This window comes from Ambystoma mexicanum, chromosome 10 (assembly GCF_040938575.1).
Source record: "Ambystoma mexicanum isolate Mex_15411 chromosome 10, UKY_AmexF1_1, whole genome shotgun sequence".
Classification (NCBI taxonomy): Eukaryota; Metazoa; Chordata; class Amphibia; order Caudata; family Ambystomatidae; genus Ambystoma; species Ambystoma mexicanum.
Window position 1 is genome coordinate 1,026,719,676 of NC_090932.1, and position 14,118 is coordinate 1,026,733,793.

Here is a 14,118-nt window from a genome sequence, read left to right on the forward strand (position 1 = left end):
CATTCAGGGAAGATGAGGGCCACTCCACTGTCAGACATGTTGGGTATGGGCATGGAAAGGATCTTAAAGCCCTTGGGGAGGAGAGTGTCAAAAGCAGTGACAGAACTGGCATTGAACCACGTTTCAGTGAGGGCTAGGACGTCTAGGTCAAAGTCTTCAAGAAGTTGGCAAATGTCAGCAGTGTGTTTTAACAGTGGTGTGAGAATTGAGGGTAGCCAAGTGAAGCTGGTTGTTGCCTTTAAAGGTCTTCAGAGGGGGTGTAGAGGGACAAGGTACACCAGTCGGTAGGGGCAAAAAGGCCAGAGGAGTGCCAGGAGAAGGGTGGAAACTAATGAGAGACGGATGCCTGTCAAGAAGCAGGAGGTTGGGCTGAGAGCCCTGGGCCATGATGGTGCCATTCTGATGGACATTAATCTTGCACCTGGAGGATGGGAAGTGAGCAAAGTGCACTTCCCATCTGGTTCCACCATTAATGGGAGAATAGGAGAAAGGACTGAGACCATCTGGGGAGTCCATAAGTTTGGAGAAGGAATGACAAAGGGGATGTCAGTAAAAGGCTGCCAGGAGGAAGCGTCAACATAGGTAACCGCAATGGGCAGGCCTGGGTTATAGTCCGAGGACACGTTTCTTAAACGTTTTCCTTCCGGGCTTCGAAAGAGAGTGCTCATAGGTAATAGAGTAGAAATTAGAGTAGATGGGGGAGATGGAGAGCACCATAAGGGGAGAGGAGACCGATGGATGTCTGATGGATAGAGAGGAGACGGAGAGCTGCACAGTGCACAAAGGAACTCGCCAGGCAGCATAACAGCCAAAAGGCACAGATGGGGGGTGGTACTTTAAATAAAATTCAAACAGGTCAGCAGATTTTAAATTACCCTAGATAAGTGGTTCCAAAAAGCAGGTAAATACAAAGATCAGCAATGGTTAAACCTAGATTTGACGCTTACACACAAAGAATGCAAGCTTTTAACAGAGACAGCCACTGTTAGGCAAGATTGTATGCAGTACCCTTTGGGTGCACTACAATAACCTTGACTTCCTTCCAATAGGGACCCAACCTTTGGTATAAGTCTGAACTACAGAGGTTGGTGGTGTGGCTGAGCAGCCAGGCTTATCTCACGAGGGGTCAAAGTGAGCAGTAATGTTGACACAGTTTCACAATACAGTTATCCAAATAAACACTTCTACTCCAGATTTCTTGATAAAAACGATTATTAATTGATTTCACAATCAGTTATATAAGCCTTCTCCAGAAAGGGAGCAAAACGTGCAACACTTAAATCTATTTCAAAACACACTTAGTTTCTCTAAATCAGATGATACCCATTGGGGATGGCACACACACTTCCTACACCCTCAGGTGACTTAAATAGCTAGGACACTGTGGCCATTGATTGATCGATCACTGGTAGATTTAGAATAGTACAGAGTTTGGTGAGAAAGATAGGATAGAGGAATAAAACAAAGGTTAACAATTCATAAATGGGTAAGTACTTAAGCAGAGTAACCCTTTCCTGGGGGAAAGGCCAAAGCACAAAGTCTGAGGTAAAGAAGAGTCTCTCAGGGAGCCAGGACAGCCAATGTTAATTGCACAATGCCAAGGTGAGCTGAAGATCCTCTTTGCAGGTAGGTAAACCGTCTTGCACAATGTTTTTTAGAAATATTTGTAGAAAATAGAACGCTTGAAGGGCCACAAGCTGGGAGGCTTGTGAGGGACAAAGCTTTAGCAACTCTGCAAGGTAACCAAGACAGGTCTCAACTGAGAGCAAGTAAGGCTACACAACAAGAGGTAAGTTCTTAGACTTTACAGTGCCTCTTGTTAGAAGAGATGGTTCCAGCTGGCTTCTGTTCCTGTACAGCTCTGCAGATCCTGTTGTTCCTGAGCCTCCGTCGTGGGGACACGTCTGGGGACCACTACTCTGCAATGAGAAGGTCAGCGGCAGCAATGGGCAAACTTCAATTCAGCAGTTCTTCAGTGTTTCAGCTCCTCGCGTCTGACAGCAAATGGCAACATCGCCGTTCTCAGATACCACTTCAGACTTTCCTCGCATCTGGGGGTCCAGCACTCTATTGAGGTGGCTAAGGCTTGGTCAGTCCTGCATCAGGGAAGTCCGGAGGATCTTCCTAGCGCTCGGATCAGACTTAAAAGCAGCGCACACCATCTGTTGTTCCTCTCCCTCGCACTTCGGTTCCAGCAGCAGCGGAAATACAACCAGCTTCGAGAGGATGTCCAGTCGGGCTTACTTTGGAGTTGATTGGTCCCACCAACTCAAGGGGAGAAGTCGTCCTTGCAGGGATTCTCTAGTCGAGGCAAATTCGGAACTTCAGCACAGCAGCAGGGCTTCACCGGGCAAACCAACGGTCCAGGAATTGCAGCATGCGTCTCTTCCAAGTTCTTCTTCGGATTCCTTCCTCCACGGGTCGACTGTCTTCTAAGCCAAAAAGCCTCGCCTTTTATGCAGGTTTCTCCCATTCATTCCAGCCTAGCTGTCAATCACACAGCAGGGTGGCTGTCCTTGCTGGACAGCCAGCCTTCCAATCACCTTTGGGTGCATTCTTGTAACCAAGGGGAATTAAGCTCAGGGAGTTAAGGACACCTCCCTCACTTTCTGCCCCTGCCAGACATACTGGAGCCAGAGGCGGGCTTCACTTGTGAATCCCGGCAAAGACAAAAGGAACCAGGGCACCAACCCTGGTTTGGCACACAGTAAATCTCAAGAAGGACCTTCCCGACAAGAAGGCGCAAAAAGACCAAGCCATTTTGACGAAATGGGCACCCATGCGTGCCTTACCGTGGCTGCTAACACAGCCCGTGGTAAAAACACACAATGGTAGTAAAAAGTAAACCACTGCCTCCAGCCATTAATTGTAGGAAGGGTAACCTACAAATGTTACATGAGAAACTAGAGAGAGGGGATACGGAGAAACCCCTGCAGCACCCTATGGTAGGATAGGGTGTGCTGGGTCTAGAAAGTTACAAATTGTAAGTAAAGCCAATTTCACTTCACTGCTCTTGGCAACAGTAGTTTCACCAAGAGAAGGTATTTAAACCTTTGGGAAATCTAAGAGACTTCCCTGTGCCACTGCACTGAAGTTGCTTTGTGAGACAATGTAAAGATGATGCCTATGGACTTTAAAATTACATGAGACCTAAAGTCCAGCAAAAGAGCTGGGGGTCTCCAAGGTAGAAGGGAATTGACACATTTCTGAGAATTCTCCCTTACAGCCACATTTAGAATCGTTTAGATTTGAAGTTCAGACGTACATGGAGAATGCAGGCTTTTACACAGGGAAGCGATTTTTTAAATGCACCCAGTATTGGAGTTCCTAAAAGCAGGAAACATGCATTTAGGATAATCTAGATTTGAAATTTAAACAGACATGAAAAATGCCAGCATTTAGACAGGGCAGCGGAAATGGAACACCCAACTGTTCCAAAAAATAAGTGTCAAATTATGCAACAGGGGCAGTAGCCAGTCGAAGTCAATCAAGAAGTGAAGAGATCAGCGATGGACGTAAAATGCACAGGACGACAGTTTCCTGGTGTAAGATGCAGTTCAAACCAGGAAGTGTGCATACAGAGAGGGCAGGACAAGTCAAAACGCACATGTGAAGTAGCTGTTTGAGTTGCTTGAATTTGAGAGTTAAAATGGAAACTAAAACAGAAACTAAAACGTGGACAATGGCATAGAACTCAGTAGAGATTTAAGGGCAGGCTAAGGCGTGCCTAGAAAATAAAGGATGGTTTTGGCCCAGGGACTGCGGCAGCAGGGTGGAAGGGAATGTAAGTTCTGAAGATGAGCTCAAGGGAGAATGCTGAGGCGTGGGAGGGGAGAGCAATAGCATGCCTTTACCCTTTGATTCTGTACAAGAGCCGGTGGCAGGCCCCCGAAGGACTGTAGATTTGCAGGCAGCGTGAGCGCAGCATATGGAGCTGCAAGGATTTCCATTGGTACTGCGGCCACAGCCGGACCAGACACGGGCCTTGTGTGGGCTTTGAGGCGGGGGCCGGCTCTCCTGACGGCTCCCCAATAGGATTGAAGTTGAAGACTGCAACCAATCAGGGTTACGAGGTCGGCGCTGCCTCACAGGTGCGGCAGCGGCAAGATGCCGATAAAGGTGGCGGCCACCTTGGTGTGCAAAAGATTACATTCAATCATAAGCCCAAGGAAGGTCTTACAATACTTATTTCATTAAACCAATATACATAGAAATACTTTTAGATAATTTATAAAGGCCACTGATTAGTTTGTAGTTGCTCGCCGTTCTAATTGTTACAGAAGTTGGCACAAATGACAGTTCTACCGTACTATAAGTTGTAACGCGAACTCGTGCACAGACAAGATATACAGTAATTGTATTTAGTTAGCAAAACCACATAAGGAAAAGTATTTTATGAAGTATTGTGGGGGTGGAGGGGGGGGTCTGGTTTCTCTCGCCCTGCCTTTTGGGGGGGGGGGGGGGTCTGGGTTCTCTCACCCTGCCTTTGTGGGGTCTGGTTTCTGTAAGGAAGGCAGGGTATCAACAGTAAGACAGATGCAAGTGACCACAGTTCAAGGGTGTTTAATGAACTTCAAAAATGATTTGATAAACGCCTATCTAATCTTAAATCTACAGATGGGTGCAAGCTACGACCATCAAATAACGCAGTCCATGTGGTGTCTTGTCAAAATAAAAGGGCCTATACTAATAAACCTATTGACAATCCTTACCTCTAAATACAAATAGTGTGGGAAAGAGTGTTACAAAAAAGAAGGAAGTGTTCACAAAATGATATGTCGGGATATTCGGGCCCTTGGCCTCCTTCCCCACGTTTTCAGCACGGGACAAGGCAATACACTGGAATTTAGCACAGTCTCTGACTTCTCTAGTACGAGGATACAGTTAATTCATTATCAGGGCCTTCCGTGCCAAAGTCCCTTTGCCTTTGAAAGTCTCTTCTTTCAGAGGGCCTGATGCAACAAACAATACGTTATTTTCCTCTGCCGATTTCACAAGTACTCAATTTCTCAGGTGTTTCACTATTCGCCTGGGATGCCCCTAAGGTGGCCTCAGATCCTCTCAACACAATGCTCGTAGGATATTCATGCATCCAATGTCTCGTAGGATATTCTTTCTTGGGTGATTCACGGTTCACCCCGGATCCCATTCACCTGGGCTCAGATCCTTTTAACACAATTTTCAATTGGTTTACCTCCGCCGGCTCGGATCAATTGGATTTCAATTTAACTTTCTTTATGCTATTAACATCAAAGACTTTCGATTGTGCACAGGATTTTGCTTGACTCTTTGCAGGACCACTTCGATTCACAATTTGTCGTTCCACTTTCACTTTTGCCACCTTTCAGTTGGATACCTTAGTCATTCGAATGAGAACGCACACGGTGCCGGACCACTCTGTTATCGTATCTTGGCTTCAAAGTTCAATCATTCATCTGTTCAATTTTACTTATATTGATTATCACATACGCTTCATACACTGTTTGCTTCAGCGTTCACTATACAATGTTGCCGCTTTCAACCTTGGCTTCAACACACAGGTCTGGTATCAGTCTCCCCAATTTACCTGCTGCGCTGACTTCACTGGCGCTGCTTTGTTGTAGGAGCCAAGGGCAGTACCACAGCGGCAAGCGATTCTGCCGCCTTGACTATCAACGCAGGAGAACCCTGGGTACCTTTGACACACAATACAAATACTGTAAGGCCTCACCCTGCCTTATTCTTCTGACAACTATCCCCGTGATCAAAGCTATCCCCTCCCTCTCCAAACCTCACTGCCAACAGCAGTTCCGACTCCTATAAGCCGCAAGTTTCTAGCACCATGCCTGAACGTACCCCTCAGGCATACGATGTCAGACCCACCAGCTTCCTCCCACCCTTGACGCTCATAGACGGAATCAAGCCCATGCCCTTCCTGCCTCCATTGGAGCAGTTGTATACCACTAGACCTGCTATAGTTCCACCACTCCTTAACGCCCCAAGTGCTCCTCTGCACCGCTACGGCCAGTACATTCAAATAGGCACTGTACAAAATACTAAGCCTAACCATCGCGCCATTACAATGCATCTAATCTACAGACCACATGGGCCTATAGGATCCTTTGAAGAAGAAATGAACACCCTACTATCAACAAATACTAAGCCATCATCGCAAACCCTTTTACTTGGCGACTTCAACCTAGGTTTCAATGACCCCACAGACCAGCCTGCATTGACTCTAGCTAATTCCCTGTCTGAACTAGGCTTCACAAAGAGAGCACTCCTCCCTACGTATGAGAAAGTAGGAATATTAGACTGGGTAGCAAACTTCAACTGCGTAACTAACATATCGTCTATCGAACAGCAATCTTGGACTGACCGTTTCCTACTAACCTTTATTCTACTAGATTGCATACTCCCCACCAAAGAGAATCCTATTGCTCCAGCCATCCCAACCAGGAATAAAAAAAAATTGTAGATAAGCTTATACCTTTCCTCCTCCTCCTCCTCCTCCTCACCAATACTTTACCTGCCTCTCCCGATCCATCAGAATTAGTGGCCCTATATAACAAAACCATTACCTCAGCAGTAGACTCTATTGCACAGCTAAAAGTACGTAAAAGCAAACCAATGGCACATCTGAATTCTTGGCACACTCCCCATCTAAAAAACCTGAGGAATGAAAAAAGGAAATGTGAAACCACCTCAAAAAAAGCCCACTACATCTAACAAAGATGCCTTGCTTAAAGCCTTAGCTAACAACGAAAATGAAATGTTATCAGCCAAATGAGATGCGTATAATGATAGGATCGAAAAAGCTGGTTCTAGCACCAGAGAACTCTTTACTATCCTAAGAGTACTGCAATCTCCCACCCCACCTACAGAGAGAAGCAGCAAAGACCAGAACTGGTGCACTAAAATTCAAGATGCTCTAGATAATAAAATCACCTTGTTTCAAAAAAATATTACCGCCAACAAACTCAACCTGACCACCCAAAGGAACACCCAGCCTACACAAGGGAACATCCATGAAAATGTCACACTCCCTAAACCTCCTCACTGCTTCAAATTCAGCTCAGTATTTACACAGGAAGTAATACAAATCATAGCCACGCTCAAATCCTCCAATTGCCATGGTGACGCCTGCCCAGCATCCGTCATAAAGGAAGCAGCTAATGTACTTGCCCCCTTCATTACCTCACTAATCAATGCTTCCTTCAGCACATGTACTGTCCCTACCAACTTAAAGAACTCATTGGTACTCCGTCTTCTAAAAAAAAATCACTGAGCCAGAATATACCCATTAATTTTAGGCCTATCACAACTGTACTGTTCTTATTATATAATCGGATACAAAAATACTTGGAGAACAACAAACTACTCGGACATTGTCAATCTGGCTTTAGACCCCAACACAGCACAGAAACAGCCCTGATTGATCTAAAGATTCAGATTGACGACCTGAGAGATAAAGGGAAATCAGCCCTCTTGCTTTTGTTGGATCTGTCCGCCGTCCTTTGAACTGGTTGATCGCAAGGTTCTGTGCAAGCACCTTTCCACAGCGGCACACTTCTCAACAGAAGCAACAGCATGGATACAATCCTTCTAAAACAATAGGACCATGAGTCTTTAAAGTGTCAGCCGACCGTATTCCCATTTCATGTGGAGTTTCACAAGGTTCATGTGTATCACCGACCATGTACAATGGGTTTACCAAACCATTGTTTGATGATCTAGACAATCTGGGTGTCACCTACACTAATTATGCAGATGACACCCAGATCCTTATCCCCCTGACGCGCAACTACAACAAAGACTTAGCTCTACTAAACAAAATGTACCTTATCACTCAGGCTTGGATGGCCACACATGGCCTCTGCTTGAATGATGAAAAGACCGAACTACTCCTCTTAGCAAACCCTAGTCACACTAAAAAACTGAGCGATCGATACCAAGCATTCAATATTGATGGAAACAATATTAAGGTCGCCAAAGAGACAAACTGGTTTGCTATCTTGACTCTTCCTTGAATATGCACAAACAGACCAACACCTTAGCCTCGGCCACGGAATATATTTGCAAACTTCTACATGCTTGTAAGTCTTTTCTCTCCACTAACGGCTGCACAACGCTAGCTAGAGCACTAATATCTAAAATCGATGATTGCAACACACTGTACCTAGGGGCAAGTAAATATATCATCAAACTCCAGATCCTGCAGAACAATGTGGTCCGATCTGCATTAAGCATACCTCGCAGACAACCCATCTCTGCCACAAGACGAGACATCAAGTGGCTCTATCAATGACCGAATACAATTAGAAACAGCTTCTCTGACCTTTTAAATGTCTCAACAATCTAGCTCTGCAGTACCTTGTTGAAAGATTTACCAAAAATAACCCAACCCGATTTACCAGATCTTCCAACTCAGGCCGCCTACAAGTGCCTAGGTATAAACTCAAAAAGGCTGGCGGCAGTAGTTTCCCAGTTATGGCCGCCCAACTGTGGAACTCCCTACCCACAACACTAAAACAACCAATCCTTTTTCACATTTAGAAAAGTTATGAAAAATTGGATAATTTCCAACAATGCTCTGTACTAGTGAACGCACGGATCTCTGTATTATACTTCTGCACAATGTACACTACCTCAAGTATCTAAATGCATACCTTTCTTTCCGCTGTAATTGTTGTAAATTATATTCCCATGTACTGTATATCTTTGGACTGTCCACAAGGCCTGTTCATCTTACAGTTTGTACTGCTCAAGTTAGGATATTCTTTTGATTGGATCCCATCATGTACTGCATCTAACTTACTTGGATGCATTGCTTGATTAAGTTATCTGATGTTTATTACGTGTACCCATGGTGACTATGGTTACACAGTGTTTGGCATTACTGGATCCCTTTTTTGCTGCTGTGGCTGGGCCAGGAAAGTCTTTCACTTTCCATTATCTGGCCAAGGGATCCAGAAGAAGTATCTTTCCCTATGCAGCCCCTGCTGGAAGCTGGATGTCATCAACGCACCAGACAACAAGTACATTTAAATCTGAATGAAGCAACGGAACCCACCTCTGTTATCTGATCGCATAAGTTTGCCATCTGACTCCAGAGCCCCCACGGTGCTCACAGCTTTTAATAGCCCGCGTGTCAGAGACCTGGGTGTTACTGACGCTATAATTTATGCTACATCGGATGTAGCACTGGACAGGCTCCCCACCATTAGTGACTTGTGGAAACCTCAAACAATGAAAAATCTCAGACCCCCTGTCGCCAGACCCTGGGAAAAAGGAACCCACCCCAAATGCTATAACTGCTGAGGGGGGAGAGAGAGAACTAAAAAAGCCCCAAATCATCCCTAAACGCGCCCATGACTGCTTAGAAACTGGTCTGCAAAAATTAAATGGAAACAATGTGCCCCCTTTTTTAAAAAATAAGATGTCACTCGTTCTCAGACATTGGGAAATTAAAGTGACACTTTAAGCAGCCGAGCCCAGCACCGCCCCAAACTCCAACCCGGAGACAGCTGGGGCCTTTGTAAAAGGGCAACACACATGCAAAGAAGAGAGGGAAACCTGGAGTTAGTCAAACTGACTGTTAAATTAATAATTGTTTAATCAAGAAACCTTGTGTAAGAGTTTATTTGAATACTTGTCGCTGTGAATCTGTATAACTCCCCTACAGCTCACATTGACCCCTCTTGAGATGAGCCTGGCTACTCGACCACACTACCAACCTGTGTAATACAGACTTATACCAAAGGTTGGGTCAGTATTGCCAGGAGAGCAGGGTTTTTGTAGTGCACCCAAAGGGTACTGCATACAATCTTGCCTAACAACTGCCGACCTAGCCCATTGCAATATGGCTGCCCAATTCTTACTTGATGTGTTTAGATAACCTGCTGGTGATCTCATCGGACTGACCTTCATGGTGCAACAGATCCAGCGGCGCATCTCAGTGCTCTTAAGTCCACTGTTGGTGGAGACTGCTCCCTAGTACTTGCATGAGCTTCAGCTGTGATTTCCATTTGTTTTTCCTGCCTCTGTTGTTTTGTTTCCTGCTGCCCTCCACTGTCATTTTCCTTTTTCCTTATCTTATAACCTTCTTGTCTGCGCCTGCTTTGAGTTAGTTCCCAGATGTTCCTCGCTCCTTTGTCCCTCCAAGTCTTCCTGTGGGATTGTATCCAGCCGTTACCTTCAGTAAGCTACTTGGAATGAACTCTTGTGCAGAATGTATACTGTTTTGCTGCCTACTCTTCGCATCTTTTGTCAACACTTCCACTGTTGGAGGTATTTTCTGTAATCAGTGTTTCCCTGCAGACATAAGATCTTTCCCGGCACTGTCAAATGTCTCATGGTATGTCAACTCACCAGTGAGACCTAGTGGATTCTAGAGGGTCCGACTTTATCTTGCCAGAACTTTCTGACATCTAAATGAGCAGATGAGGCTAGTTGCTAATAGGTTTTGCAAGGAAAGTAAAGCAAACTGCTTTACTTAACGCTAAAAGACATGACCAGGTTCAGGTCATGGCAAAAAGGTGGAGGTTCTATTTGATGTCAATGAAGGGAATCTGCAAAAAGAGATTCTTTCCTAACAGCAGTCCATTAGTGTTCAGACTGTGCAAGCTCAAGGTCAACTGAATCTATGCAATCACTGCCTGTCTGTTTCCTGTAGTTTCTGATGTGTACCCCCAATAGAACTTCAACATTCTTTCATTAAGCCTGGTCAGTTAGTTCTGTATTATTGCTTTGGGAAATGGTCACAGCACTGAAACAGTGCAGGATACTAGCAGCAGAGTCTAGGCATTAATTTTATTTAATCTGAAATAAATGTTTCCATGCAAAGTGTTTTGTTGCCACCATCCCTGTTCAGGTCATTGAAAATCTAAAAGAAATTACTACAATGATGTAGTTCCGCAATTCTATGGAAGCTAAGCCAAATGGGGGGTGGGGGCGTGGGACGGCCGAGAGGGAGTTGTGGGACATATGTCTCCAATTACACCTGTGTTCTCTCCATATGTCAGAATAGCTCCTCCTTTAAATTGTCTGCCTAGTGATTTAATATCTGCTTCTTTTACAGGGGTAAATCCCAGCAACCTGATGAATCTGTTTACCTACGAGAAGGGCTACTGCTTCGTCTACTACCTGTCCCAGCTCTGTGGGGATCTCCAGCAGTTTGATGCTTTTCTCCGTGTGAGTAGACACCTTTTCTGTTCATGCTCTCTGTGTCCCTTCCCTGCATGTTAGGATTTAGCGCTACATGTTTTTGAAACTAGCACCCCTAGGCCAAGTGAGATTGTCTGTAAATATTAATCAGAGGTACACCTGACTAAAATCTTGGCACTATAAGTGTAAAGTTGTGATTTGGTGAAGCCCGCGTGGAGGAAAGGGCGCGCTGTTAACTGCTGTTTACGGCTGTAGTCGGCGCGATTGGCTGATGAGATGGATACTGCCAAACCCCGTACAAGACTACAAGAGAAACTAGAAGAATCTGTAGCCTCGAACAATAGACTGACATCACACGCAAATACCAACCCTCTGACAACTATTTCATCTATAGAGGAGAGGCCCAGATCAGTTAAAAATAAAGTGAATATCGTTCAAAAACCTGAGCTAAAAGATAAAATCAGTGATTTAACACTAAAGACACCCGTGCCTATGGTTGACAACATGGATGAACACATCCATTCTACAGTTGGAAGTACTACAGAGCCGACATGCATATTACCAACTGAAACTTCATCCAAGATGAAGTTAACAGAAGCAGATCTTACAGCAGCTACAGTATCATCAAGTCAAAGAAAAGCCCAAAGCGAGAAATTACAAAAAACAAGAGCCGAAGATTCCTGTTTTACTCCATTACAAGAGAGAGCAAGGATAGCAAAACTGCATTTGCAGTCAACATATTGTCCAACCAATTCCATCTGTGACAATAACATGCAGTCTTTACCTATCAGGTTAGCACGCCTGTCGCTTGATATCACCGAGATAGATGCAATAAAGGACTCCCAAGAGAAAGGAAATTACGTTTTCAAGGGAATCCGTCCAACTGCACAAATCAATCAAATAAACACGTCAACGCTGATAGCACACAAAGAAAGTCAAACAGCAAAAACACCCATGGAAAAATTGGATAACCATGTAAAGAACCAAAGAGCAGAGACTCTTGAATTTTTATCCATAAGTACGCACTCTGAGCCGATGAGGGATTTGTTCAAATCTTCAGAGACTGCCTACCACGATGTTAGACTTGCAAAACACCTTGGTTGCAGTACTATCAAATGCAATGATTCCATTTCTGAAAATTCAGGAATCCATGGTTGACGCAACAAAAGATCAAGCGACACTATTAGCGATGATTATGACGAAACAGACTCAGTTTGAATCAATTACAAATGCCATACAAGAACGAATGAAATATGAAGCAGAAATGTGCGGGACATGGCAATCACGTCTAGCAGACATGGCAAGAGTGGATCACATTGACAAACAGAATCTAATGGAAACAGTGTCAACTATAACAAAAAAATGAATAGATGAAAAAGCAAATAAACTACACACGACACCGCAATTCCAAGCAACAACGAAAGAAACGCAAACTGACGAAAAAAGTTACATCAATGGCATTAACATCAATCAGACAACACAGTATGAAATGCAACCTTTCACGATTCAAACAAATAATCCCTTACTTTCGGTAATCCCAGGCACCAACGAACCACTGATGTGCACACCATTCGATATATTCGACCTATCCAAACGAGGAATGGGAGGTCAAGATGCCTTGAATAAACCAATTCATAAAAAAGCGATCAAGAAATGGGGTCACATGTATTCCTGAGAAAAATGCAAACTATTCAAAAATCACTAGGCGACAAAATACAGCCAAGTAACCAACGAATTGCAACTAAGAACATAGTGCAAAAGGAGCGAAACCCAACTCCGGTGGCATCAAAGATATCGAATCCAACACTGCAAATTGCTAATCGAGTATTACCCGAACCATTGGATGAGTTGATAACAGAAATCAACCTTTATGCAACAAACTTGCCAACAACTAAGGTTCCTGTACTAGAGATTCTGACTAGTGAGGAATCGTCGGAGGACAATTCAATTTCCATAAACTCACAAGATGACGCACTGATAGTTATCGATGAATGCAATGAGACATCCTTGGGCACCTCAATAATTACGCAAAGAATGGACGAACAACGGCACAAGCACAACATTTCTCTCACATATTCATCGGTATCAAACGATGAAACATGGTTATCTGCAGAAAGGCAAAAGAGTGCAAAGAAAACTGACAGACCATTGCCTGCTGGAAGTCCTCCCATTACAAGACCTAAGTTCCAGAATCCACTGAGCTCTACGCATGCCTATAGAATAGCATTGTTTCAATTGACACTAACTACAGAAGTGCCGGTGATGCTAAACGGATCCAACACACTACGCTTATTCAAAGCCATACCTCAACTTAAAACAATTGGATCGGACGACATTGAAGTAATCCTCTTCCCAGACAAGAACCATATGGAAGCAGCCCACATTGATTTCTACACAGAAGAGACTATGCAGCGGGTTCTAGCGGCAAACCATCAATTTGAAAAACTCGGATTTAAAACAGAAGAAATTTTTGTAACCAGAAGGATGGCGGAAAAGAAATCTAAGAACATTGCATTACTTGATCAAAATATAAACAACAAAAAAGAACGAAACAAATGGAAGTAAAAATTGGAGAGATTCCACACGTACCCCGAAACAAAGACATGAAGCTAAAAGACAACCACATCCAAGTGCCTAGGAAAACATATCTATAAAAATCAAAGAACAAAGAAGCTGACCCAAATAAAATCTCCCTAACATCATGCAATACAAGGGGTCACAAACATCTTCTGGAAAACCCATCTACAATTCTTGCAGAATCAGAAATAATCTGTCTACAAGAAACTTGGTTGACTGAAGAGGTTCTTTGTGACGGATACATAAACTGGCTGAATCCTCCAATATCTTCAAATAAAGGCAGACCGGCAATGAAAATCAACGCTACGTGGTCAATAATAGCAAGAAAGAACATCAATCCTTGGGCAAAATACATTACTATTCGCATGCCAGCCTACAATCCAGCACATAATGGCA

At 44.0% G+C, this 14,118-nt stretch overlaps 1 protein-coding gene across 1 annotated transcript in view; it reads left to right on the plus strand.

Annotated features, from left to right (window-relative positions):
- The window catches only part of RNPEPL1 (arginyl aminopeptidase like 1), a 422,807-nt gene that overhangs the window by 211,393 nt on the left and 197,296 nt on the right, over window positions 1-14,118 (plus strand). The window contains exon 7 of the mRNA XM_069618841.1: window positions 11,060-11,172. Within this exon, the coding sequence (XP_069474942.1) occupies window positions 11,060-11,172 (113 nt within the window). The remainder of the gene's footprint in view (window positions 1-11,059; window positions 11,173-14,118) is intronic.